At 34.4% G+C, this 26,808-nt stretch overlaps 1 protein-coding gene across 2 annotated transcripts in view; it reads right to left on the bottom strand.

Moving 5' to 3' along the window:
- IQCM (IQ motif containing M) overlaps window positions 1–26,808 on the bottom strand; it is a 167,736-nt gene that overhangs the window by 57,092 nt on the left and 83,836 nt on the right. For both annotated transcript variants that reach the window (XM_052690229.1, XM_052690228.1), the window contains 4 exons: window positions 16,509–16,600; window positions 7,776–7,843; window positions 2,021–2,210; window positions 544–688 (listed from right to left, as the gene is read on the bottom strand). In XM_052690229.1, coding sequence (XP_052546189.1) covers window positions 544–688; window positions 2,021–2,210; window positions 7,776–7,843; window positions 16,509–16,600 — 495 coding nt within the window. The remainder of the gene's footprint in view (window positions 1–543; window positions 689–2,020; window positions 2,211–7,775; window positions 7,844–16,508; window positions 16,601–26,808) is intronic.

Here is a 26,808-nt window from a genome sequence, read left to right as displayed (position 1 = left end):
CCTCTCAGTCATTGCAGTTTACCTGTTGTGTCTATGAGTTTTGTAACATGCAGATGAACTATAACATGTATCCTCACTATTACACTTGCTTGACTGTACAGGATAGTCATCAAATAGGAAAAACATATCAAGTGTAAAATTAGTTCCATGAATAAAATTTTCAATACATAGATTGCTCAAAAAATCTACAACGGTACCTTCTTTTGAAGTCACTAGACATCTTGCTTCGCAACATTACACAATGCTGCCCATCACTTAACAGTTAATTAGGGTCTGAGACCACATCACGTTGACACAATAATGATACTATTAATTTCTTTACCAAATGACTGGAACAGTCTCTTTATTCAAATTAAATCCTACAGTTCTGAAGTTCTGGAATGATGTTTTAGAAATGCAGCTGTCTGTAAGGGGAAATGAAATCTGCCTTGTACCAAAAACCATTTAAAAATGATTGTGTTGTGAACATGGAATATTACTTAACAAGTGCCAGACTACTGGAATTAAAATTAAGGTAATTTTGTGTTAAATGCAATTACTTACATTTTTTCTTGTCCATCCACTCCTCTAATTCAAAATAATGAAGTGGTGTAGACAGATCCAAAACACCAGCTCGACTTTTAATGCGTGCCATCATGTTACGGTAGCACTTCACAGCTGCTAGTAAGGATGACCCATGACTTGCTGACTGTAATTAAAGATATTTTTCACTTTCATTACTCATTACTAAAAGTGACAAAAAAAAAAAAAAAAAAAAAAAAGATGAGATGGAGTGGAGAGGTGTGCAGCACAAAGGAAAAATCTTAAAGAAAACAAGAATAAATTCCACTGCTGTAAACACTTGGACAGAATTGTGAAAACAATTACTCCACAGAACTAATGCAAAATAGTCCATTCCAGAGCTGACTAGGTAAAACTATTAGATAAAACTTTTTTTGGATAAACACATTTTATTCCAAATTATATAAGTAGGTCAGGAATTGTGTAAAATAGGCAATACTATCTGCAAAGTCTGGAACAAGGTTCTGTATCTCAGCAGAGGAAAAGTGGAACAGTGAACAAGGTGAGAAACTTTATGTTCAACATTTGGTTTTTGATTTAAAGTATGTCATCGGAGGAAAAATACATATTTGTCTCCTGCAGCCCAGAAGTAGATATTAAGACATGTAGTTTTACCTCATTCTTAATTTTATCACCAGCAAAAACTGCTTCTTCTCTTGTATATAAGGTGAAGGAACATTTTTAAAGGTTGATGATTACCAAATAATATGACCTGATTTTTACAATCTATTCTAGGATTCTGGAAAACTAATAAAATAGATAGTTTAATGAATGACTCAGTTCCTACTTGACCCACTTACTTCAATGAGATACATATTTTCTTATGGCATTCTTCTGAGACAAGAGGCTTAGATATCACTAGAAAAATGCTATCTTAACTGAAGTTGTTCAGCCTCCACAAGCATCCAACCTGCAATACGCATAAACTCTTCTAACTTGATATGAACTCTGAGATTGAAATCAGAAGTGTGTATGGTGGCATTGGTGTTATATCATTTCTAAGGAAATGACATTTCATTTAGCAATACTTGCTGAAAAACAAGAACAGTAACTACACTGTAGAATCCATGTTTTTTGTTCAGTAGTTCAAGCATAAAACAGAGGAAAAAGAGTGCAATAACAGTCTGCTATCCATATCTTGTTTACCTCAAAAACTGCAAGTCCTTTAATTAACAATACAATACACATATATAACAACAGTATTTAAAGGCAAAAGAATCATAAGTCACACAGGCTATTCTCTTCTAAAAATAATGGAGAGAATTCTTACAATCAAGTGATAGAAACAGGTTCCAGCAGAGAACTCACTATCAGTGAATTACCTCTGACCTTGAAGGTGCAGAAGAGCAATGGCAGACAAATGGATAGCTGAGCACAGGTTTTTTTCATTGCCAAATAGTAATAATTCTTACACAACTAGAATTTAAGCAGTACATGGATTAAACAATCAAAACATTACCTTAATCTTTACTCTCATGTACGCCCTACGTACAAGCCACCCTCTCACATATCTTTGAATGCAAATGACTGCTTTAAGTTCTTCTCTATTCCTAGGATGCTTTTTACTATCACAAACAGCTTCAAAGATTTCTGGGTGAGTTACATTCTTCTTCAGCTTCTTCTGTGTTTGAAGGGAAAGGCATTTATCACTACAAATTGAAGTACAGAAAATTTGTTTTTCAGTTTGGTAGAAAAATGTTTGAAATATGAATCAAAATTCTAGTACACAAATTTCAGGTTGTACTTAAAATAATTACTAAATCACATACAAACCTCTCACTTACATGAATATATTGAAAAGACTGAAATGAAACTGATGGTAATTTACCATTTACAATTACAGAATAACCATCCAAATCTATTTGACAAATATTTTGTTACAGATGCACAGATGAGCTGAATTCTCATGTTTTTGTAAACGATAAGGATTAAGCTACTATAAACATTTTTAATATTTTCAATTCCTATTCAATTGCACAGCTTTTTCCATCCATCCCAGGAGTATGCAAAAAATGTACCTAATGTAAAAACCACTTTTCTGAAGTAATGACTTTGAGTCAGGCTAAAAAAATAAATTTTTATATACATATATAAATTTCAATTTTTATATACATGTATAAATTTCATATACATATTTCATATATATATATATTTCTTACAAAGGATATAATACCTCCAGTAGATAGACCTTCTGACACCCTTAAGTATCCCTTCTATCTAAATGCTAACTTTCATAGCTTTTATTAATGTGTCGGGAAATTAGTCAGGAAATTTTCCATTAAATTTCAAAAGAAAAAAAAAACAAAAAGAAACCCAAACATTTTACAAGTACATAGAAATGTATTAAAGTCAATCCTTTTCATAAGTACATACAAAGAAAGGCTGTATTGGAGTTTTTCCTTTCAAAATAAGATAGCAAAAACACCAGACCCAAGGAGATACTCAATGACCTCACCTGTATACGTTTCTGTCACAGAGAAATTAATAAAAAAAATCATATTTAAACCCAAAAATATATCAATTTTGTCTTAATTAAAAACAAACAGACCAAAAAAAAAAAAAAAAAAAAAAAAAACAACCAAGAAATTAACTAATTAACTCTCTAAAGTGGTTAATCAAAGCACTAGATTTTGCATTTGAAGCTGTGTAACTGGCAGAAATTTAAACTGAAATATAGCTGAGTATTTTCTCTCATCTAACACATTAAGAGATTTCTTTTTTTCTTAGGGGAATAGTCATTTTTATAGTTAAGGTCATAAGTAACCATATATTGTAAAGTCAGCTGCAGTTTTACTTAATAAACCCAGATTATGCCAAGACTAAACCAATCTGCTCGAAATATAATTTGTCAGGAAAATGTTTTTTGGTGCCTGGCCTTAATTAAGCAAGGTGTTAATCAGACAAAAATGCTTGAGATACAGAGATCTGAGTGCTACTCAGAATCTTACGATTTTACTTCCTTAACTGGATTTTCATTTTATTGTTACAGAAATAGGTTAGATGATGAATTCCAAACTAGTTATTTTCTGGTGTTCTGCAGCACTTTCTCCTTCTAGCCAAAAGCCCGCAAGACTTTTAATCAGACCATCTTTTTATAATTAAAAAGTATCATTTGCACTTATTCATCATTTCAATTTGTGCCACGAAGAAAAATCTGTCCCATAAATCTTGATCTCTCCACTGGTTAAAAAAACTTCCAGGTATTTCATATAACTTCCCAGTGTGGGACCACAATCTCACTGCTCGCATTCTGATACACTCACCGTATCTTCTCAGAGTGAACCAAAAATTCATCTATCAGCTCAACTGAGCTCTATACCAACAATACTGATTATTATTTCCCAGAAATTATAACAGAGTGCAACATTTCTATTTGCTTGCAAGGTTTCTGAGAAATTGCAGTTTCTTGAGTTGCGTAGGGGATACCATGAGTGGAGTCATTTCCACGGCCATTTCTAGACAACTCTAGCCAGTTTGTAGGTAATGCTTATTTACTGTGTCAAACATTAGGATATCGAAGGACAACTCTACTGAACAGATCAGTCCACTGCCTTCAAAGGTCAGGGACATCATGTTGGATGCACAAGAAGGGAAGTACCTGATTTATTAGATACACGCACATAAAGAATGCACATAATACTTCTATTGTGGGATTTTTTTGCTTGGATTTTTTTGTTTGGTTGGTTTTGTTTTCAAATTTTGAGAAAAAGGTTATGACAGGGCAGAACCCATTCTGTTAACTTACAGGAAGAAAAATTTGAGAACTTTTCTTGACGCTGCCATCAGATTCGTATTTTAGATACAGTTTGATTTTTTAAGGAAGCCCTCAAATCACTATGGAAGTTGGTAAGGAGAAGTAGGTTATCTGTGGAAGATAGAGCACTCAATGTAAGGAAAGAAAGTCTTTCTAACACCACCAAATATGAAATTAACTCTTTTTTTGAAAATGCATTTCAGAAAAATTTTGAGCCTGCAACTGTGTGGTCTTTTAAAAATCGTAATAACAAAAAAATATGGAAGATATGAACAAGTGCTTGTTTGAAATGCCAAGCATACATTCAAGTTCTCACTTAGGTACAGCAGCTGCCTGCACTACAAATGTATTTGTAAAATCAAATTCATTCTGCAGAACTGATGGCAATGCATTGACTGGATCTTTCTACTGAATTATGCATATGGCAATTTTTCTATCATCTCACAATTTAATTTCATGCAATTTACATATGCTGATTAATAGCGCAACGTAAAGATGTATTTAATGTAATCTGCCACTGGTGTATAAATTACGTCTTGTATTGGTACTTTGTACTTTTCTTAAAGATTAACTTCAGTTAATGTTATATACCAGTTACACTGTCCTTTCACTTTTATGTATAACAAAAGACACGTACTAAACTACCACTTGCTTAATACAATTTCTATCAGTTACACTACTTCTAAATGAGCTTTTTTTAATCACCAAATTTGTTGCTTTACTGGAAGAAAATAGCTAGACATGGAAAAAAAAAAAAAGTGTTTTTATTTAAGGAGTGTTTAGAACATTCTAGGCCAGAACAAATACCAGGCATGATGTTTGAAGAGCAATTTTTATCAAGCCATCAGTTTCTCTACATTAATATATATTTCCATCACTTATAAAATGCAGTTCAGATATTGCTACTAATTAGTTTTGGCTGATACTGGAGTATTTTTTATGCCCCACTTATAAAAGCTGTTTGCCCATCTGTTAATAGGTTGGAAGTGATTAAAGGACACTTATTTTGGCTGTTGCAAAGGCCAAATCATTTTAAAGCTGCAAATATGTGACAAAATCAGCTAAAGATTTGCCAAGTTCAGGACCTGATTTTCCTAAAGGTTTGTGGTGTCTGCTTTCTCCCTCTTCTGCTTGAAGTGTCCGAGTCCTCAGTACACAAATATGAAATTTCAGCCTAGTAATTAATGATAGGCCACACCTACTAACTGTCTGAATACCTATACCTTCTCTTCTTGCCTATTGTTTCATCAATGCGAATAAAAGAGCAGAAAAATGAGACATAGGTGAATTCAGGTAATATCAGAGCAAAGACAAGACAAAAGAAGTAAAGAATTGCATGAAAACTGCAGTCACATAGAGTGAGCTGGCAATCAACAGCAAACAAAAATCTCTAATAACAGGAGAGTTGTGCATGCCATTTTTATGAGATAATTGAAGCCTTCCATCTCACCTTCGGAAGAGTATTTCAGTCACATATTTTTCTGAATTATATGAATAAGACTCATGCAAGAATCTGGAATAACTCCTGTATAATATTTACATCCTATGGCCTAACTGAAGGCAAATTTCACATACTGAACTATATCCTGTTCTTTTTCCACATAATTTGATGTTTTAAAATATCAGGGTAGAACTCCAGCTGACCCTTATTCCAGGAGAAGAGTAACAACAGAATTGTGAAAAGAGTTTTCAAGCAGATATTGTAACACTGGCTGCTCTGAAATTCCCTGAATAACTTACTCTAAGAATTTCAAAGGTAATATCAAAGGGAAAAGACCAGTTACTAATTCTAGACTTACTTGCTTCATCTGCAAAATTAATTTTATAAACGAGCAACATGAAGTGCTATCGACGTACATTAAAGGCATACCACCTTCATTGTATTTCTCTAATGGAAAATCTGTCAAGTGCATTCTTTAATGATTATATGACTTAAAAACTCAGCAAATGAAAGGATTATCGCTGAAATCATATTAATCGGCAGAGGATTAACAGCCTACTGTTGAAAGACTTCATGAACTGCAATAGGAGATGATTTGAAATTAAAAATGCAAAGAGCTCCACACATAAATATTGCAGAACTGTAGATATCGAAGCAGAAAAAGCAAAAAAGGATTGAAACAAAGGCTACTGATGTGAATAAAATCTTTCAGCATCAAAACTAAAACAAAACTTTAAGAAACATGTTATACTCTGTAACATCCTTACCGCTTGTGTACAGTTTACTCTTTTCCTTTCTAAGTTTGTGTAGCCAATTGTCCTCTCATTCTCACTTGTAATTCCGAACACATTTAGACACATTATATGAAATGTTTTTCACGAATGAAACACATTGCTATTAACCATTCTGAATCCACCAAAAGACTGAGAATGAAGTCTTGATTTCTTCCTGGTACGGTTTTCATTAATGGTCAGAAAGATTTTACAAAAACATTTAACTGTGCATAGCACAGCATCAAAAATTTGAGCACACAGATATATTGTTCTACTTTTCCTGTCTGTATAAACATAATGAAATTATAGCTAGGCATTTCCTGTTACTTCATGGCCAGAGTTCATCTCATCAAATCTAATACAACAGCTATTCATATTCATGAAAATATTTAAGGATGTGTTTGATTTTAGCTTTAGTGCATATTTTAGGATATGCCTGAAGTTAGGCACATACTTAAAATGCCATGCTGAATTGGAATGTAGGCAGTTGTATGCTTACCTGAGCTGAAGTTAAAAATTAAGCATATGCTTAAGTGTTTTTCTGAATACAGATGGAACGCTGAACGGGAGCCCAGTGATTACTCACAAGTGTCAGCATGTTCCTAATCCAGAAATTATCACTACACAAATAAAATCGGAAGATATGCATATACATAATCAATGTATGGCTGACTAGAATTTTGATGACCAACTAATTACAATTCTTGCAGACATAAATAGGAAAAACGATGAAACACTGCTTAAATTCAAAGACATATCCCAAATTATTCACTCAGGATGTTCACAGAAGACAAAATATGACAGTAAAACAACATGGATGAATAAAGAGAAGCTGTAATGACAGACACAACAGCTTTAACTTTCAGCTGAAGACAGTTTTCAACATTAGTGAGCTTAATTAAGCTGATCTTATAGCTTGGTACCAGAATTTGCCCAGTATTCTGAGGACACGGTGATATTAAAAAAAAAAAAAAAAAAAAAAAAAAAAAAAAAATAGATCTGGCTCATCAGACCATGTGAACCAGACCCAGAATCGTCATGCTGATGTTTTGCAACTTAATAACATTGCAAATCTATAGATTCTATTGGAAATATTGTGAATGCATGACTAAGACCCATTCATGCTTTCTAATTCCTTTGTCAGTTTAAATACAAATTTCAATAAGAAAAAACATTGGAAAATAGAATTGAAAACAAGTCAGTTTCATCTGCCATTTTAACAAAAGATTAATAGGAAAAAAAGCACCTCCATTTTTTCTTTTCTATTTTACCACCCGATGCAGCACATTTCTTTTTGTTGGTTCGGAAGTCTACCTGGAAAGACAGAAGAGACAAAAGATCTAGTGAATTAGGTACTCCCTGTTTATCTACTTTTGGTTCTAATTCTAGCATTGTCTTATATAATCAATACGAAAACACACAAACACAAAATGTTTTTCCTCATAGAACCACTTGTGCAGATGAGTTTGATTAGCATTTGTTGTGCTATATTTCTGCTCTGGCTAACTCCTGGAAAGGATATGTCCTCTGGTAAAAGTAAAAACACCAGCATATAATGGAATAACCTAACTATAACCCATCTCAGTTGCCCTTATCTAGTATGAAATACGTCTTTTTTCATATACATTTTCAGGCTGTATTTACTGATGATGAATATCACACACTGTTTTTACAACCCATTGATTCAGTATCATGAGATCTAACTACAAGGTAACTGAGCTGCAATAAAATCTTGAAAGCAGGGGAAAGGCTGATAAAAAAATAATGATCTCTGCCTATCTCACACTTTACCTTTCAGATGCCTTTTTTTTTTAGGACATTCTGATTGGCATGCAATGTTAAGATATGCATGCAATGTTAAGATATGCATGCAATAGGGATATAGTAAGAACTGTGTCCTGATCAGCAGCCGGCTACATGAATGTTTTTTTATGTTCTTAGTATATTCCAGCTAGATTATCAGTACTACAGATGATATCAGGAATTTCCCTGTCAGTTAAGGACAGGGGATTTGCACCTATCCAACTCACAGACAAGTCCTATTGATTCCGTGCTGCCTTCCCATACACTGTTGGCTACATCACCGTCCCTAGTCTCGTTTACTGAAACTAGAGTCTCACGTGTAACTGTATACTAGTCTTGCTATTATCTACCATCTTAGGCCCTACATTGCTCCACTCCTGTTATCTCAGACCAGTCCACAGTCATGCTATTCTCCCAGCTCATGGGATAACACTTTCTCTGATTCTTCTTCTGCCCTGATCTTCTTGGCTTCTGTCATTAATTTTCACTACCTCCTGACTGCAGCCTCTCTCCACAGGGCCATCTGTCTCAAGACACACTGATATGAACATGTTTCCTGTCCACCCCTAAACTGTTTTTCTTTCAATGGACAAAGTCCTACTATATTTTAGAGTCCATTTAGGTGATGAGTCAATTTGAGAAAACTAATCATAATAATTCTGATTTCTGAACTGTGTTGATGCCAAATTTAGAGCAAATCAGGTGTTTGCTTTTGGAGTACTTCTCTGCACAAAACATTTTCATTAATTTTCCAGTCACCAGAAAGTTCTGATAAGCAACTAACAAAATATTATTTCGTTTAAAAAACCTTAGTAGTATGTGCTAAATTAATGCTGGCAATGCATTAAGTATATCTTTTTTCAAGAATGATATTTAGCAAATCTACACATGGTGCCTAAATAGGAGACACCAACTACCATTTTTTAATCAAAGACGGCCAGTTTTAAGTTTTCAAATCAATGCACAGACTTGTATTGCAGATTTCAACCACTGAGGTATAGGTTACCCAAATGCTAGAAAAAAAAAACTTTTTTTTTGTTTTTAAACTAAGTTACTACATTTAAAGTAAATGCTATTGTACAAAGAGGGCCTGGCACTGTACACCCTTTAATTTTTTTGGATTATCATCCATCAATTAAATGTTATCTCCAGGGAGAATTAAAATGAATGCTCATTACCAGGAATAGCCTTATTCCTGATTTTTATAGTTACGTTGTTCTTTGGTCATTTACTTAAGAAGTCGTCTGTTATTACTGAGCAGCTGTGGTGAATTCAATTGGTTTTCATACTATTTTACCATATTTTCGTTTTCACATCTGTTTTTGACCTAAGAATCTGAGTCCTAAAATGATTCCTTCCAGATCTAGAGTGGTTAATACCCATCATCTTATCAGACTATTCATTCGTTTGGAAACCTTGCCCAGCATATGAGGTGTATGATGGCAGGTAGCCTACTTTTTACTTCATGTTGTGTAATATCAAGACAGTGTCTAATAAAGCCTCCATCAATGATTTAATAGGAAGATGAAACTAAACTTCTTGTGCAATTGAGATGTGAATTGATAACTTTATACAGTCTGAGTGTTAATATCAGCTTAGGAGAAAATAGGAGAAAAAAAGTGGACATAGAAGTGAGATACACTTATTATCTTCATAAGACCTCATTCTCCAAAAATGTGTTTCTGGGCAAATGTACAACAATAAAGTGATTTTGCACATTTCTGAGTATAAATGTTTAATTCAGTGTAAAATATATACCTGATGACTTTCTAAGTTGCTTCAAATATGTCTTACTAATGAAGATGAGATTTACCTAATGCTACAAGACCTCATCCGAGCTATTCTTGGGTTCTCCAGCTGTGCTTATTGGTATGTAATGCTAACAAAGGAAATTAACACACCACTGAATACAGAATAAGGATTTGCCAGGACCAGATCTCCAAATACATTTGATATTAAAAAAAATCAAGTATCAAACATATGTAAACATTGCTTATTTCAAAAATGGACAGTTTAAAAGATAACCTTTGATCTGCAGTCTGCTACCTATAAAACCTAATGAAGCAGGGAGAAAACTATTTTTCACCTTACTTGAAGTATTCTTTTTAAAGTATGATTTATCTTACATTACTTTCTTAAAGTAAGTTTGCCACTTAGTTTGAAGTACATGCCCTTTTAACTGTAAGGAAAATCATAACAATCCCTGAGAAATAGATGAGAAATATACACAGAGGTTTTCTTTGCAATCTTTGCACTTGCCATGATATTTAATACACTGCTACAACAAAGGAATCAAATGGCTTTATCGTCTCAGAATCTTCCATACAAGCCAGTGCAGTGAAACATGTGTTTGAATCAGAAGGAGCTGTTCTCACTTCACATTATGATGAGCCACTTGCCAATTGAGTTCAGCCTCCTATCTCCCAATTGCAGAAGGAACTTAATTGGCTATTGCAGCAATCTGTATTCTGATAAGGTTGCTGAGAGAAGGAAAGAAAAAAAAAAAAAAGAAAAAAAAAAAAGCGGAAAACCTGTTTCATTTGAAGACTGCAAATCATGTTTTTCTTCTACAATCCTCTGTTTGTGCTGGTCCACCTACTCAGCATGCAGACCTCCTTCAAGCAACCATTACTCTAGATTTCTCATTTCTTCCTGGGACCATCCAAAAGTTCACAGTTCCTTTTCTTTACTTCCCAAACTAACTTTGAAGTCTCCGATACGTGACTGTTGTGGTTTAACCCAGCAAGAGACTAAGCACCACACTATCTTGTACTCCCCTCTCTCCCAGTGGGAGAAGGGAGAGAATTAAAAAAACAAAATACAACTTGTGTGTTGAGATAAAAATATTTACTAAGATAAAGATATAACTGTTATGAATATATATATTTATATGAATGTACATAACAAGGAATGCACAAGCAATTGCTCACCACCTGCAGACTGATGCCTAGCTAGCCCCAGTGAGTAAATAGAGCAAGATGAACTCCCACTCCCTTCAGAACTCCTTCTGCATAATGTTGTATGGTATGGAATACACCTCAGGCCAGTTTAAGTCAGATGTCCTGATACTGTGCCCTCCAGTCTCCATGGGCCCTCTGCTGAGAATGGCCTAGACTCTATACAACACAGTTTAGCATCAACTATAAACATCAGTTTGTTTATATCAATTACTTTTCTCCTAACAAACCAAAACTTAATAATCATACCAAACACCCTATAGAAAAGAATTCCACCCCAGCTAAAACTAAGACAGTGTCCCAGCAGCTTGTGCATGCTTTCATCTGAGGCTGCCTCCCTCCTATAAATTCAAAGTTTTATTCCGCCTGAGACAAGTGTGGCCTGCAATAAAGACCTTGCTTCCACTTCACAAGCCACCTGTTATCTTCTTCACCAACCTGCCAACTTCTCTGTTGCTTCCCGGTCCTGCTGCTCCCCAGCCCACTGTGCCATCTGCACAGCAGGAATTCAGAGATAAACTTACCAAGTGTTAGAAGTCTCAGCTTTGTCTCAGAGATGTTGTGGTTTTGTGAGAAGAATAATTATTCTGGAATAAAAGTAACTTTCATTTAAGAATAACGTCTGCATGGAAACTGACTCCAGAACTGGAGTAGAAAACTTATTTGACTCTAGTTCTGGCTTGTCTGCTTCCTCCTTTATATGGAGAACATGAACTACTTCTGAATAGTAACAGTTTTTTTTTTAGTAGAACAGGCTAGATATAGACATAATCATTTCATTAAATTGAAAAAAAGTATGAAAAGAAATTTAAACATCAGTAACATTTCTAGTATTTTGTAAGTGAGGAGAAGCTGAAATACAGCATTCTAAAATTTGTGGTTCTGATGACTGAAAAGCCTTTTAAGTCTTCTCTGCCATCATAATAATAAATTAAAAAAAAAAAACAAAAATATTAGAAATGAAAATGTAGATCACATCACAGCATACAAGAACATGTTGAAAGGAGCTGTGGAGTTGTATGAAGCACTGGAAGAGGTAACTATGTTGCAACCAGAGAAAAGATCTACCTTGTTTATCATAGCCAATATTAGGTACCATGCCATAGAAACTCAAGACCTTAGTCTTGGTTTCAGGGCCCCATGATGATGAACTCTGATATAGGGTAATCATTAGCCCAGATAGTTACCAATTGCAGTAAAAAAAAAAATCAAGAGGCAATAGAGAAATACAGACAGGTGAAGTAACATGAGGAAATAATGAATTGATTTTGTTTGCCATGATACAGAACTGTCACAATACTTAATGGTTGTAATTATTGAACAGACAGTATGGTGAAGGTTAATCTTAAGAATGAAGAGAAAGTGCATTAAAGATCATGTTTTGGACTACCTACAAAAAGTTTCTGGTAAGCCTACCAGGTAGCCCAGAAAAAACACCTACAGTAGCATGCTGGAACCTTGCATCATTCATCAGTAAGAAGAATAGAAGCTGATCACTCTATTTTAAATCAGAGATGATAGAGTGGAAAAGGATGTTTCACATTTTGTTCAATTCAGATTATTATTATATCCTGTTTAAACTGGTGAATTTGAACTATGGAACCACTCTGCATGATAAGCACTAGAACTCTTTATCAGCCTTGAATCATAATTCAAGCTAATTCACAGCTAGCTTTGAAAGAGCTTCAGATTTAAATAACTGTGTCTTATTTTAGGTCGAGTGCAAAACTGTAGTAAAGTGAAAATCACAAGCAAACCAAGCTATCCCAATACTTAAAACATCACCATTATATCCCCTTCCCAAAGAAAAGAAATCAATAACTGAAAAACAGATTCTGGTGTGGTAATACCTTATCTACAACCCTTTCTTTCTCATACACCTTTTTGAAAAAGATTTTATTAAGTATATTTTGAAGTTTAATGTACTACTCTTTCTGGTTTTATTTATCAGAGAATACATGAAAGCCACTTTAAAGAAACAATGAATGCTTGTATACAGACAAGCAGAGCTTCAGGCACTTTCTGAGCACTGTCACTGTTTTACCCAGATTCATACGACATAGCAATCTATGTTGCCTCTTCTCATTAAATAAAATACAGTCAGACACGCAAATATTCTGAAACATCTTCATTCCTGTGAAATGTTGAGTAACAAATATGTCTGCACATGACATGCTTTCTAGTCTTTCTTCCTCAGTTCTTGTCCATATTTTAATGGCTTTTCTTTTCGCTAGATTAGGTACTATAGTTGATTTCATCACATATAAACGCCATGAAGCATGTAAGGAAACTTCGTAACTCACCTACCAGGAGTACAGCTGTTGTAAACAGAAAACTGACTTGAAGTTAAAAATAATTGAAAGGATGTTCTTCAAAATCAGCTATAAGAACAACCTAACTGCATTGGCAATGAAGGCCTATCATCAATGCCTCTGTGGAGGTGGCATCCTAGTTATGTTATCTACACAGAGAAAGAGTACCATCATGTCTTTGGATTATGAGTCCACTGCAGGCTCATTCATGACATCAGAACATTTCAAGATTTTGTAGCTTAGTTTTGTTTAGTTGTAAAACAAAATCAAGAATCTAGCGCAGTGGCTAAGGATTCACTTAGGTTGTCACAAAGTCACATACAACAGAATGCCCTGAATGAATCAGCACAGTGATTTTCAACTTCAGCCTACCCAAATAAACCCTTTGCAAGTTTGACTTCAAGAGTGAGTAAGCATTTTTGTTTTTCTCATTTTCTCCCCACAGCAGACATTTTAGGTCTTGAGAAATTCTTCTTGACAAAAATACTATTGAAACTCATTTCTGGAAGAAAACACTCCAGCTGGAAAGTTTCAGGGTTTGCCTGAAGGCAGGTTATGTTTATCAGTCATTTGCTCCTTGTAGAAGAAATGTTGGCTCATTCTTATTGGAATAAGAATATTTTCAATAAGTGCTACATGGTAGTCAGCCTTGTTTCCTCCTAATGCAATTGTTTTCAGCATAGCTAAACTGACCTGAACATAATTTTAAGTCATTGTATTTGTTGGAACTCTCGTTAGCCTCTTAAGGCTGTACTACAATGTTGATAACTACATATAACAGGCAAACTTTCATTTAGCTTTTAGGCATCATCAATATAAGCTTGTATCTGAGACTAAATATCCTTAAGCATGCCATTAATTTTGAAATAGACTTCAGAATACTGTATTTTCATTGAATTACCTCTAGAGACATGCTGCCACTTTCTGTCCCTGGAATCTTGTATCATTCTCACTGTTTAGTGCCGCTTAGCAAAATATCCAATGAAATATTACCAAAATAGTCCTCCCAAAGCATATTACATTCAATAATTCTATTCAATATTGCAAACTAATTTCTAAACTCTGTGTCTTTGTGGAACAATATCATCTAAGACATCTTTAGACTACCATACTGTCTAGTGAAGTTTTCAAACCAGAAGCAACAATACGAAGGACCAGTTTGCAGCTAACTTCCAAAAACCCACTTGTAAAACACAGTTTAAGACAGAGAATGAGGAATCCCCAAAATACAAACATGAGATGTTTAATATGCTTAGAAACCCATGCTATCATGTGCGGAGTTAAGTTGTCCATCAGTATGGTCACTCAGCATTCATGCACTGACTGCATTAAGTGCAGAGAAATGGCTGCTAGAATAATCAGTGCAATGAAGAGTGTCTCAGATGAGAGGAAAGAAGAAGTATTTTGACCTTTTTCAGTCCAGAGAGATAAAGTCTGACAGGGGACACAAGTGATTCAGGCAGGAGTGGGCGTGACAAGTCAAGAAGGGAGATGAACTGTAACACCAAATGACAATGTTGGCATGATACTAAGTCAGTACAAACTAGCCATCCCTAAATTTAGGGTGAAAGCTGATTAAGGTTTCTAAGCACCCAAGGAGACTAGAGCTGTTTTCCCATGGAAGTACTGTTTAAAGAAAGAAATAATAATAACTACGTGAAAAACAGTGTTACACAAGTAACATCTTGTGTATCTAAATGCTACAGTTGCCTTCAGCAGGAAAGTCCTGGATTTATCAGATAAAAATGTATCTGTTCAAAGTCACTCTCGTTTCATGAATTAACTGAGTCTAAGGGCAGTTTACAAATAGGATTGAATTACAGTAAAGAAATAAAAGTTTGTGTTCATACAAAGCCTATTTCACAGTGCTTTCCAAAGAATACAGAGAACAATTATCCAACCTCATTTATCTGAGGATGAATCATTTAAAAGCAGCTATAATTATATGATGCTTTTAGGAATAACATCTCCCAGATCAAGAGGTGATAGAATTTCAACTGTCACTACCCAGAATCCTGTCTGACTTAATTCAAATCATCAAACCTCCTCTCATCTCCTATATTCTCTTTGTTCACAAATAGAGTTTCCTTTCTGAGAACAAAAGAAACATTTAAAGAAAAAGGAAACCTTCCATTCTTGTTTCTTGCCAGCCTTTCAGACCTCACAAGGGTTTTCCAGCAGCCTAAAATATATTTACAACCCAAGCCATTCTACAATTATATGACCTATTGACTTCTAAGGTGAGAGAGAAAAAATTAAGTATGGAATTTATAGTACAACAGCTGCACGCTACCTTACAGTACATTTAACATTTAATTTTTGTCACTCAGAACATACAATGACTGCACATCACCATACATTAAAAAAACTGAAATACACATTTATTTATGGACATAACCATTTGTAACTATAAAAATTTGAGAATCAGTCTTTGAAATGTTAAAATATTTTTAAGAAATACTTGTTAAAATTACTATACAGGTATGGTAATTTTAACTACGCAGTCACCACACTACATTTCATGAGGTTAGGTCAAATAAATGGCCTTAATAGCCATTGGGAAAAAGCTTACACATTTGGATGTGGATTGTAAATATCAAATCTGCAAAACAATGATAGCCATTCCATGATGATGTAAATTCTGGAAACGTGTGAAAAACTAGTTTGTCCATGGTAATTGGTTGAGCATAGTTCTCAAAATAACTGAAAAGTACCTACTAAGCTAATTATGTTTTGGCCCAAAAACTTGGCTACTGCTTCAACTATGAGTTTTGTTACCATGCTTTGAAAACACCATCTAGACTATAAATTCTCATGTAGAAAGAGAAATTTAGTATTAAAATATTTCTAATCTGTAATGTACACAGAGTTGATCTATTCTCACCAACACTCAGTCACTTCACATACCTTCTTCAGTTTCACATGTTTTTGGCTCATCTGATCATCTTCCTTCACAGGAACCGGTGCAACCACACCTCTCCAGTCCCAGTATGTTTTACCTGTTGAGAAGATATACGTGGTTTTGAAAAATGTATCATTTATCTAAATTATATCATGTTATTTATTTACATTCAAGTTACTGAATTTCTAGTTGCAAATCGCCAAACTGGAATTGACATTTACCTCCTACGTGATGAGTCAAGAGTTTCCAAAATACATTTCAAATATTATCATGCTCATTTTGTGGATCAATGAGCAAAATCTCCAAGTCAGCATCTCATTGCATAGCTTTTAACGCAGCCCTTTCAATATTTTCAAAGGAAAAACTGCAAGTCTCATTTTATATCGATAGCCTCCATAGAAAGGCATAAAAGAAGCTCTGTATTCTTCTATTCACCTTATCATGGAAAGAATTAGAATGGCTTCCTGTTTTTCTCTTAAAGCTGTTGGCTGCAATGTTGACTGTAAAACCTCCATCTCTTTTGTTTCCTGAAAATTACCTAACTTGTGAGCTTCTTTCAGATTAAGGCTGAAAATGGGAACAGAGCTGCTTTTCAAAGAGCCATCCTGATTTCATTTAACTGCAACTTCACCAAAGTCGGAGAAACGCATGAATTCTTGTGCCAAGTCACAACGTACTTCTTACTCTAATATGATAATTTCTTTAAAACATTTCTAATGGTAAAGTACACATGCATTACTTTTCTAAGAAAAACTATACCTATCAGCTTCAACTAAGCTGAATTCCTTCCTCCAAGACAACTTCATTCAATGAAAAAAAAAAGCATGCATTACTTCAAATCATGAGTTGCCAAATTACATTGTAAAATAAATTACTTAGTTATCAAGTTATCAAAAATAATCTTACTTTTTTTTTTTTTTTAATAAATGTACAACTGTAAGCAGTTGTTCCATCACATGGTAGCAATTGTTACGTTCTATACAAAAGAACACAAATTTGAAACTGTAGAATGCTTAACATATATCATGGTGATTTTGATACTGACAAAGTGAAAGAATTTTCTGCTCTTTCGAAGAAAAAACAATCTTGATTTCAGCGAATGCACTATGATATCAGGGAGATCAAAGATATCTCAGTAGATTAGATAATTTCAGGAAAACCAAATAAAATTTGGCTAGTGAAATGAAAATCTTAAGCACAGAAGTTTGGCCTATTATTCACATCAAAATAGAGCAAACATACTAAAAAGAATCAATATTCTTTTTGTCCAGGCCTCATTCTCCAAAAACAGTGTACTTTCATCAAAAGAAAATATTACATGTAAATAGATACAGAGATATCTGCAGTCTCCTCCTCTCTACGTTGGCTGAACTCTTCAAATACGAAGTTTAATTTAACTTGCACTTTTTAGTGTCATAATTAATAAAGACTCTGGCTATTCTTGCTGGTTTATATTTTGGTATCAATAATTTACCTGAAAAAAAAAAATCTCAAAAAATAATTACAATTTTGTGAAAAGTATGGATTTTTACTTAATTATTCAAAAATCCCTTTTGCTTTCTTCCGCCTCCATCCCGTGTTACTATGAGTTATTTTTCATGTTTTCACAGCAGCGCACCACTGAAGGGAGCGCATGAAGATGGAATTTCTTGATCGATTTTTTTCATTTTCATTACTACTTAGCATGCCTGAGACATGCATACCTGCTTAACCATTCTCTTTCTGTAGCATAATCATCTCTTCTGAAACTATTTCCGAATGAATTTTGTCCAGGGGACTGTAAAAGGACCGTTTTCTTCTGCCACATGTTTTTTGGAATGCTGTGTCTAGTACTGCAGAACTGTTCATATTCATCATTAACAAAATAATACGCTTTCTTTTATTCTACAGGTCACAATGATTACATTTACTGACACAGGAGCTTACACCTCTACCCAAAACCAACAAAAATTCTGTAATTTCATTATGTATTCATTGATGGAAAAAAGATCAAAAGCACTAGGGAATGAAAACTAAAAAAGCTGTTCTACAAATGGTTAAGACTCAGGTCACGTTCATCTGTTTTTCTGGTCTTTCAGATACTTCCTGCAACTTCTGCCATCTAGATCCATCATTCTCTCTAACATAACCAGTATTCCTGCAGGGAAATGAAATGGTCTCTTGGCTGCTCCCAGGAGAGGTGAGTTTACTAAACACTAAATTACTTGAGTGACCTGTTAGACTGCAAACAAAAAAACCAGCAAATTTGGTGCTCTGTATTTGATAGAGCAGGCACAGTTCACCATTAGAAAACATCCAGCTAAACAATATTTACCCCATATTTGCAATAGGAAACGGGATTTAAAGATACAGCTCTTTCTTTTGTAACTTCTATAAATTTGAAGAAGCACATTTTTTTAGTGGGATGGATTTTACAGTTTCTGACTCTCTCCATGAATGCCTAACTAATGGAATCCACTGCAAAGTTCAGTTATTTGAGCAACTTCTAGAAATTGCAGTCATCATGGAAACACTGCAGAGCATTGCTTATTTCCTGTTTTTTTTTTGGTTTTTTTTGGTTTTTTTTTGTTTTTTTTTTTTTTGTTTTTTAATCAATCCCTCCTCTACTAAATGAAGACATAGATGAAGAATGCCTGATATAGCTTGGTATGAAAAATAAAGACATTCTGTAGTTACCACATGCACTATCCTAATGTAAATGCTGGAATGTGATGGGGATCTCTGATACCTAGTTTACTCACATTGCTCAGAAAAGTGATTTTCTGTTACCCACAAAACCACTACCTTGGAGCCTGAGAATTTACTAAGTATCAGCATTAACAAACAAACAAAACAAAACAAAAAAAAAGGTTTGAGAAAAAAAATAGGTATATATCTTTTTGCAATTCCAGGGTCCAGTGTGTAAATATTCAGTTAAAAAGAAAAAAAAAAAAAAAAAAAAAAAAAAAAAAACAAGAAGAAAAAAAAAAAACAAGAAATGCACAAATTCCTGGTCATTATACTTTCCCAAGTAACACTTCTGAATTAGACCATGACCATTTTGATCTCATGCACTTTTTCCTAGTCACTTTCCAAACAGAGTTTCAGTAAGGTCAGACAGGAGGATTTTGACTTCCATGGGCCCTTTAAAAGTCAAATATTGTTGTAGGAAGCTTATGATATATGTATCTGTGTGATCCAATAATCAGGTGAGAAAAGCCAGAGTTTAAAGAAAGCTTCTCTCAGAAGCACTGGTCCCAGCTCCTCTTTTAATTCAGAAATCAATGTTGGAAAGAAGAGGAGGAAGTTAATAAAAACTCACAGCTAGCTGCTCTCCTGTAAAACACATCTGATTTGTATCTATGATGCTTATAAGCAAGTATTAGCTAGATGATAAAACTAGAAGTTTATTATTAGAAGTGGTTAGGTATGACAGACACGATTAGAAGTTCATTGTCTAAGTATATGTATAACTCAAATGAAGGATGGGGCTAGTGTAATAACATAGCGCTAGAGAACTTAATTGAAGAACTCCAGTTTTGTCCATGAAGTCAAATGCTAAGTGCTTTCAGAGCAAACAGGAAAATATGACAACCAGAATCTGGAAATACAAAGCAGCCCTAGAATGCACGAAGTTCATACTGATGTTTGTATCTATTCTGATACATTTTACACTGACAGGTTAGCGTAAATAAGTTGTGGTTCATCAGTGCAACGAATGTGAGATTCTGTTCCCTGTCTAGATTGCAAATTCCATTACTTTCATCTTAAATAACTTTTCAGAGCAAAAAACAAAAAAAAAAAAAACAAAAACAAACAAACAAAAAAGTATTTCATGTTTTTATACATTATGTATTTTGTATTTTTACTATATTTAAAATACATTTTATGCTAGTTAGCTTTTTTCCTTGAGACAGTTTCTTTGAGATCAACTTTAAAAGCAAATAAATACTCAATTGTCTACTGGGGTTCTGAGCAACCTAAGAACTTAACTTCCATGCAGATCAATAGAACAATTAAAACCTGATGGGATTTCCTAAAATGTCCAGGACTCAGACTGCATTTTTACATGCCACAACATTATTGAATTCTGACTTTTTAGCCTCTGGTCTTATTCTATTTTGAGAATATATTTTCTTACCTATTTTGGCATGGACAACGCTACTTCACAAACTGAGAGCCACTTGTGCTCACACATACATACTAGAGCTATCATACTCCAAAAATCATTATTTCTATTCTCAAGCTCTATCATCCTCTTTCACTTACCATTTCAACTTTCAACCTATGTTAGTCCATTTGACTTATTGCATTTTTACTCTGTATTTATCAATGTAAATTAGATTTAACCAACACCACTATTGCATTCATCTTTATTTTCGCCTGCAGACATGTATTTAAGTTACTTCAGAGCTTGTTAAGGTTTTCCAAATGCAAGAATTCTGTTTTTGTAGTCTAGCAATTATTGAAATTATTAGTTCATTGCTTAAACTCATACAGATTCTTAACTTTCTTTTTTACTGATTGGTTTGTCAAAAACTCTTGTAAGAATGAAAATAATTTTCTTACAGCTAACCTCTTTTCCTCAACAAAAGCAGGATTGTTGTTCTTCCTAACGTCACAGCTACTGCTGGAAATATAATTCCAGTGCCAAATGGCCAATGTAAGATGCAATTCTTCAGTTTATAGAAATAGCTATTCAATTTACAGTAATTAAACCTTTGGTGACTACTGTATTAGCAAGTGTAAGCACAATCATAGAACCTGGAAGGGATCTTAAAGATCATCTTGTTCCAAACCACCCGCTGTGAGGACACCAGCCCTCTGATCATCTCTGTGGCCCTCTTCTGAACTCACTCCAACAGCTCCACATCCTTCTTGTGTTGAAGACCCAGATCTGGGGGCAGGTCTGGATGCAGTATTTCTAGCAGGGCATCATATAGGCAGAATAAAAGGGGATAATCTACTCCCTTTCCCTACAGGCCACCTCTCTTTTGATGCAGACCAAGATGCATTTGTTTTTCCAGCCTGTAAACACATGCTGTTGATTTGTGTCAAGCTTTTCATAGAACAGAACTTCTAAGACCTTCTCTGCAGGGCAACTCTCAATGAATTCTTCCCCTAGTCTGTACACATCTCTGGGATAGACCTCACCCAATGCAATATCTTATAGGTAGAATCAATCCTCTCTTCCTCACAGAAGTGGTATTGGTACCCGCCAGACAAAGGATATTGGCTAGAATTCATCAAGTAATACATCGAGGTATTTTAAAAAATGCTTGTTTAAAATAGGAATATATTCTTCATTTCCTTTCACTGAAGTATCAGAAAACATCCTTCTACAGTCTAAACAAAGCTATGTATTTCACAAATAATTTACTGTCTTTGCAAAAAAATATCAATTTGCTTATTAGAAACGTATCAGACAGACTGTAAATAAAAAGGAAAAACTTCCACAAGTGCATAAAGTCTGCTTATAGCTGATATTACTAGGCATTAGTTGGACATTTAATAAATAATATTTCTAAGAAATGCTAAAGCTGATTTAACAAGTGAAAAGAACAACCTTGTTTTGTTTAAAAATAGTAGTTGTCTTGTTGCACACTTTGTGCAAAATATTTTTGCCAATTCAGGTTGAAAACATCTTCATGCATTACACACTTGAAATAAACATGGCCTCTGTATGCTGAACTTTCTATTATTGTGTTCTTTGCTTCACAAATACTGATAAAACGTGGTAAAGATGATATATACTGCAACTTAGTGGGTTCATGCTAAAGTTATAGTAAATTCGCTTTTACTTAAAGATGTGGGGTTTTTTTTTTTCCAAGTATATTTCAATTCATAACCAATTCAGATTGCCTTTTATATTTGGCCAAAAAAAAAAAAAGAAAAAGAAAAAGAAAAAAAAAGAAAAAGGGAGATATTACACATTCTTTCTAAACTTCAGAATCAAGCTTGATAGTAGCCGTCAGTAGTAAACATTTTGAAGAATCGAGATTGCATGTGCTTGTCTGTTTATCCAGCCCAGAGCACATTAACTGTTTATACTAAATGATAGTCACATCAGCTTTATTTCCATGCATTAGAAAACTTAAAAAAATTCTTTCACATACATATCATATCATATCAGAATATCATTCAATCAGTTCAGCTGCTTAGTTAGCTTACCCACATCTCTCCAGGGGCAGGAATGATGTCTTCTGTCTGAATGGTACTTACAAAATAGGGTTCCCATAGAGGGTTTGCAAATGGAGAGAGGTTGGTTTTGCATGCGCACACATGTGTGTATGAGATAAATTTTATTTCACTACTTAAGCACTATATAATGAAGAGCTACAAAGCAATCCAGTTACCAGGCACTGGACCTGTCTCCAGACGCTTCAGAATGTTTTAGCATATCACAGAAAGATCTCGAAGAGGTTGAGATCTATTGTATGTTACTGTATAATGTAAGGAACAAAGACAAAAGGTGAATTATGCAAATTGTTAGGATAAAAGAGCAATATTAGTGACAAATGTCCTGTCATATTTACTCTTGATATTTTAAGAGAAAAGGAAACATTCCTTTTTCTCTTTATTTCCTTCACAAATTCTTTTTATAACCTGCAAAATATTTTGGGCTTCTTAAGCACAGAAAAATCCTAAGAGGATAACAAAAATATGCCTTTTAGCAAGAAGAAAGTAAACTCTTTAAAAAAAAACAACTATACATTCTGTACAATTAGTGCTTGCAAATAATGAAAACAAGCTACTACAACACTCCACATTCATCAAAGCAATATTAGATATACAATTTCACAGTGAATGAAATATGAGTATACCAGTACACATTTGAATATCTTAGGGGGAGAATCATTAGCATTGCACTGACTTAGGAACATTGATGGAAAACATCCCTAAAACTTTGGGAAATTATACTGTGTCCCTATTACTACTTCACAAGATATCTTCTTTTGCACCTTGGTAGTCTTCTGTTTAATCCCAACATCCTAAACCTACAAGTCCATCTTCCTCTTTCATTTATTTCTACACTTGCTCATTTCCAAATACTCAGTGATACTTCATTTCATAGTCATTCTTTACATCACTCATGTAAACCTTTCCATTAAAGAACACAGATTCTGCCCTCGAGGAACTTCCTTGGGCCTAATTTATTGAAGTGAAAATGCAACAGTAAAAAGAGTCAAGTATACGCAAGAATGGATTACCTTTCCTCTTTAAAGAAACAAAAAAAACAAAAAAAAAACCCACCACTTTGAACTGCAGTTTCCTTCCCTCCTTCTCCATCTCATCACCATGGGTTATTTTTCAAATGGACTTTCACAGCAGCTCTTCACTGAAGTGAATGTTCCTACTTTGAGACCTTGGTATTAGTTCAATAATTACAATTGTTCGGCCCTGTATTTAATAGGCATGTGAGAAGACTGCTAAAAATATAGCCTATATTGCCTATAAAACCTTTAGAAATACATACAAAGCTGCATTCCCAAAACCGAATCCTGTTCCAAGCAGTAAAGCTTTTCTACTAAGCTGTAATGAAAAAATAAAAAAAAAAAAGAAAAGAAAAGAAAAGAAATAATACTAGGGCAGAAGAAACAGAGGAAAGAATAAAGACTGTAATTCAAACAACCACAGCTGTGGTCGGGAGAGCAGAAGTTATTTCATCATTGCTGCAAACTTATCTGATTTTTACAAACACTTCAAAATTCTGCTATTTCTAATTCGCGCTTAAAAGCCTTTGATTGTTTCAACAAATACCAAACTGCCTAAGCAATATATTGTGTATCTTTCATAAAGGTCATGTGAAATCTCCTCACCTTTCGTATTTTAAGATTCAATCTCCATTTGAAAAGTCACCGTTAATTTGCAGCGCTATGGGTGTTTTTCTCCTTTCCTTCCTTCAAACCTTATTTCCAGCTAACACGCTCCTTTATGAAATGAAACAATGTTTCATGCACTTTCCCACAAAAAAAAAGCACAAGCAGATTTTTGTATCTTTGTTGTTAAACAAGTATATTGGGTTTGTTTGTTTGTTTTCCTGATGTGACCATGAGCCCTGGTGAACTAAGGAAAAAAAAATAACCAGATCATACTTTCTCATGGTAAGATGGAAGTAAGCCACCAAGAAAATGGTGCTAGATAGCTTGAAATTATACTTAGTGTTAATTAGCAATAACCACCATCTTAGGAGCACATGACTGAAAAGATACTTATTATGGAATCTAAAAATGATCACAATTTCATCAGACACCAGTTTTCTATCTTTTTTTTGACAGGAAAAAAAAAAAATCTATCAGCTTTCCTTATACAATAAGAAAAAAAAAAAAAAAAAAAAAAAAAAAAAGCAAATGTGCCTGAAGCACACAGCCGTAATTTGATTGTTTCTTAAAAACCCACTTATGTTGAGGACTGAAATTCCTTCCCAGCCTCAGAAAAATGTTTTGTTTTGTTTTTTAAACCATTCTACCTAGGTGTGACTGACTACAGAATTACCTAAAACGGTGACACACAAAAGGGAACTGGAGCTAGACTTATGCTTCTACTGAAGCACAAATGAACTAGCCAATGTCCCTTCAAAGGGAAAAAGAAGGGTGCAGATGTTTTCATTCTGAGCAAACTTTGGTGTGATTCTGCATCAAATCCTGTTTAGAAGTGAGCCCAAGTCACATACTAAGTCCTCCAGCTTTGGCAGTGCTTCAGCTCTGAAGATCAGATTTTCAGAACTGTTCAGCTGTCACAGATAATGCAGTACCAGTCCAACACTTGGCCTTTCAGCTTCTGGCCTTTACTGCATCAAGTCTTTTATTCAGAAAACAGATTTCTTATTAGTGTCATCTGTTAAACCAAAAGAGGAAAAATGACTGTTGTTGTAAAAGTTATTTTTCAACACTGCATTCATAAGAACTAACATTAGTATATTTTTTTCATTTAGGATATGTCTGTGGAAAGCAGGTTTGGCAAATACTTAGACATAGATGGCTTCCAAGATCTGTTTTCTATCCACTACCAAATCAGTTATACCCTAACTATGAAGCCATACATATGAACAGTGAATTGGAAAAAGCACACTGTTTGAACTCAATTAAAAAAAAAAAAAAAAAAAAGAAAGAAAGAAAGAATCTTAATCAGGCTTTGAATCATTGCAGAGGCTGTAGCATTACCTTATTAAGTCAGTCCAAGAATAAAAACTAGGTGGTCTTACAGATATACCAATCACAGTACTACATTTTCTAAGCATAATTCAAGTGGTTTACTTGAAACACATTGCTCATCATTAAGAATGATGATAAACGGTAACATCAGTGTTGTTACCAGTCCTTCCCAACAAAATAAGTCATGTTTCTGTTAGAATCACCTGTTTACAGTTACTTGAAGAAACTTCAACTGCTGAAGCTAAACTTCTCTTTGCTGAGCATATCTGTCTTTAAAAACAAATACATTCATACAGACAAAAGCCTTCCAACTTGCCTTCCTTGTATTCTGCTAGAAAATCGTTATTCCTTCTGACAGAAATAGAAGTGGGCAACAGAATGAAAAAGCTGAACTAAGTTTAAGCCAGTGCTTGACTGTGACTCATTTTTGTTCATGAATAAGGATGAATCAAGTCAGTACAAAGTTTCTGGCACTATTTCCTTATCATCAAATATGTTTCATTTTTCACATATTTATCATTGGTTCCTTTGGCTTGGATTGTTTTTGACTGATGGAGATAAGCTAGACCCTTGATTTAACTCAGCCTTAAACTATCCAGGTTACTGAAAGAGAAATATTCAATCACCTTTATATGAGGAACAACTTATAGTAGAAAATAAATAGAAACAAGAGCCTCAGAGTTCTGTGCAAAAGATTTCAGACTTCTGCTGAGAGAGCAAGAGATGAAAAACTCCACCCCAATCCTCAAGTCCCTTAGGTTCTTGCAGATCTCAATGGACCTGCAAAAGAAAAGTACCAAGCCACACTACAATTTACACCGACTCAATCCAATCTACTTCCCCTGTAACTTAACACTCATATGAGCTTTACTTAATGAAGAGTGGTAGAGAACAGTGAAAGAGGCACTTGTGTTCTTGCATTCCTCTCCCTTAGATTTCTTCTCACTTGCATACTGTGGCACTTACATTATCTGTGTCATACAAGGGGACAATATGAATTCTAAGAGAGTTACGGAAATAGTGCAAGGAGCTTTATCTGTAATTTCAGAGAATATCAGGGACTGTTACTCTTCTTGTCATTCGAAAAAAGAAAGGCAGGCTGATACTTGTCTAGCATTACTAAATGCTAAATAATGAATGGATCACATCAGTTCTGTACCATGACCATAGC

Source organism: Tympanuchus pallidicinctus, unplaced genomic scaffold (assembly GCF_026119805.1).
Source record: "Tympanuchus pallidicinctus isolate F22 unplaced genomic scaffold, pur_lepc_1.0 scaffold26, whole genome shotgun sequence".
Classification (NCBI taxonomy): domain Eukaryota; kingdom Metazoa; phylum Chordata; class Aves; order Galliformes; family Phasianidae; genus Tympanuchus; species Tympanuchus pallidicinctus.
Note: the sequence above shows the minus strand (reverse complement) of the source record. Positions and strands in the feature narration are given on the sequence as shown.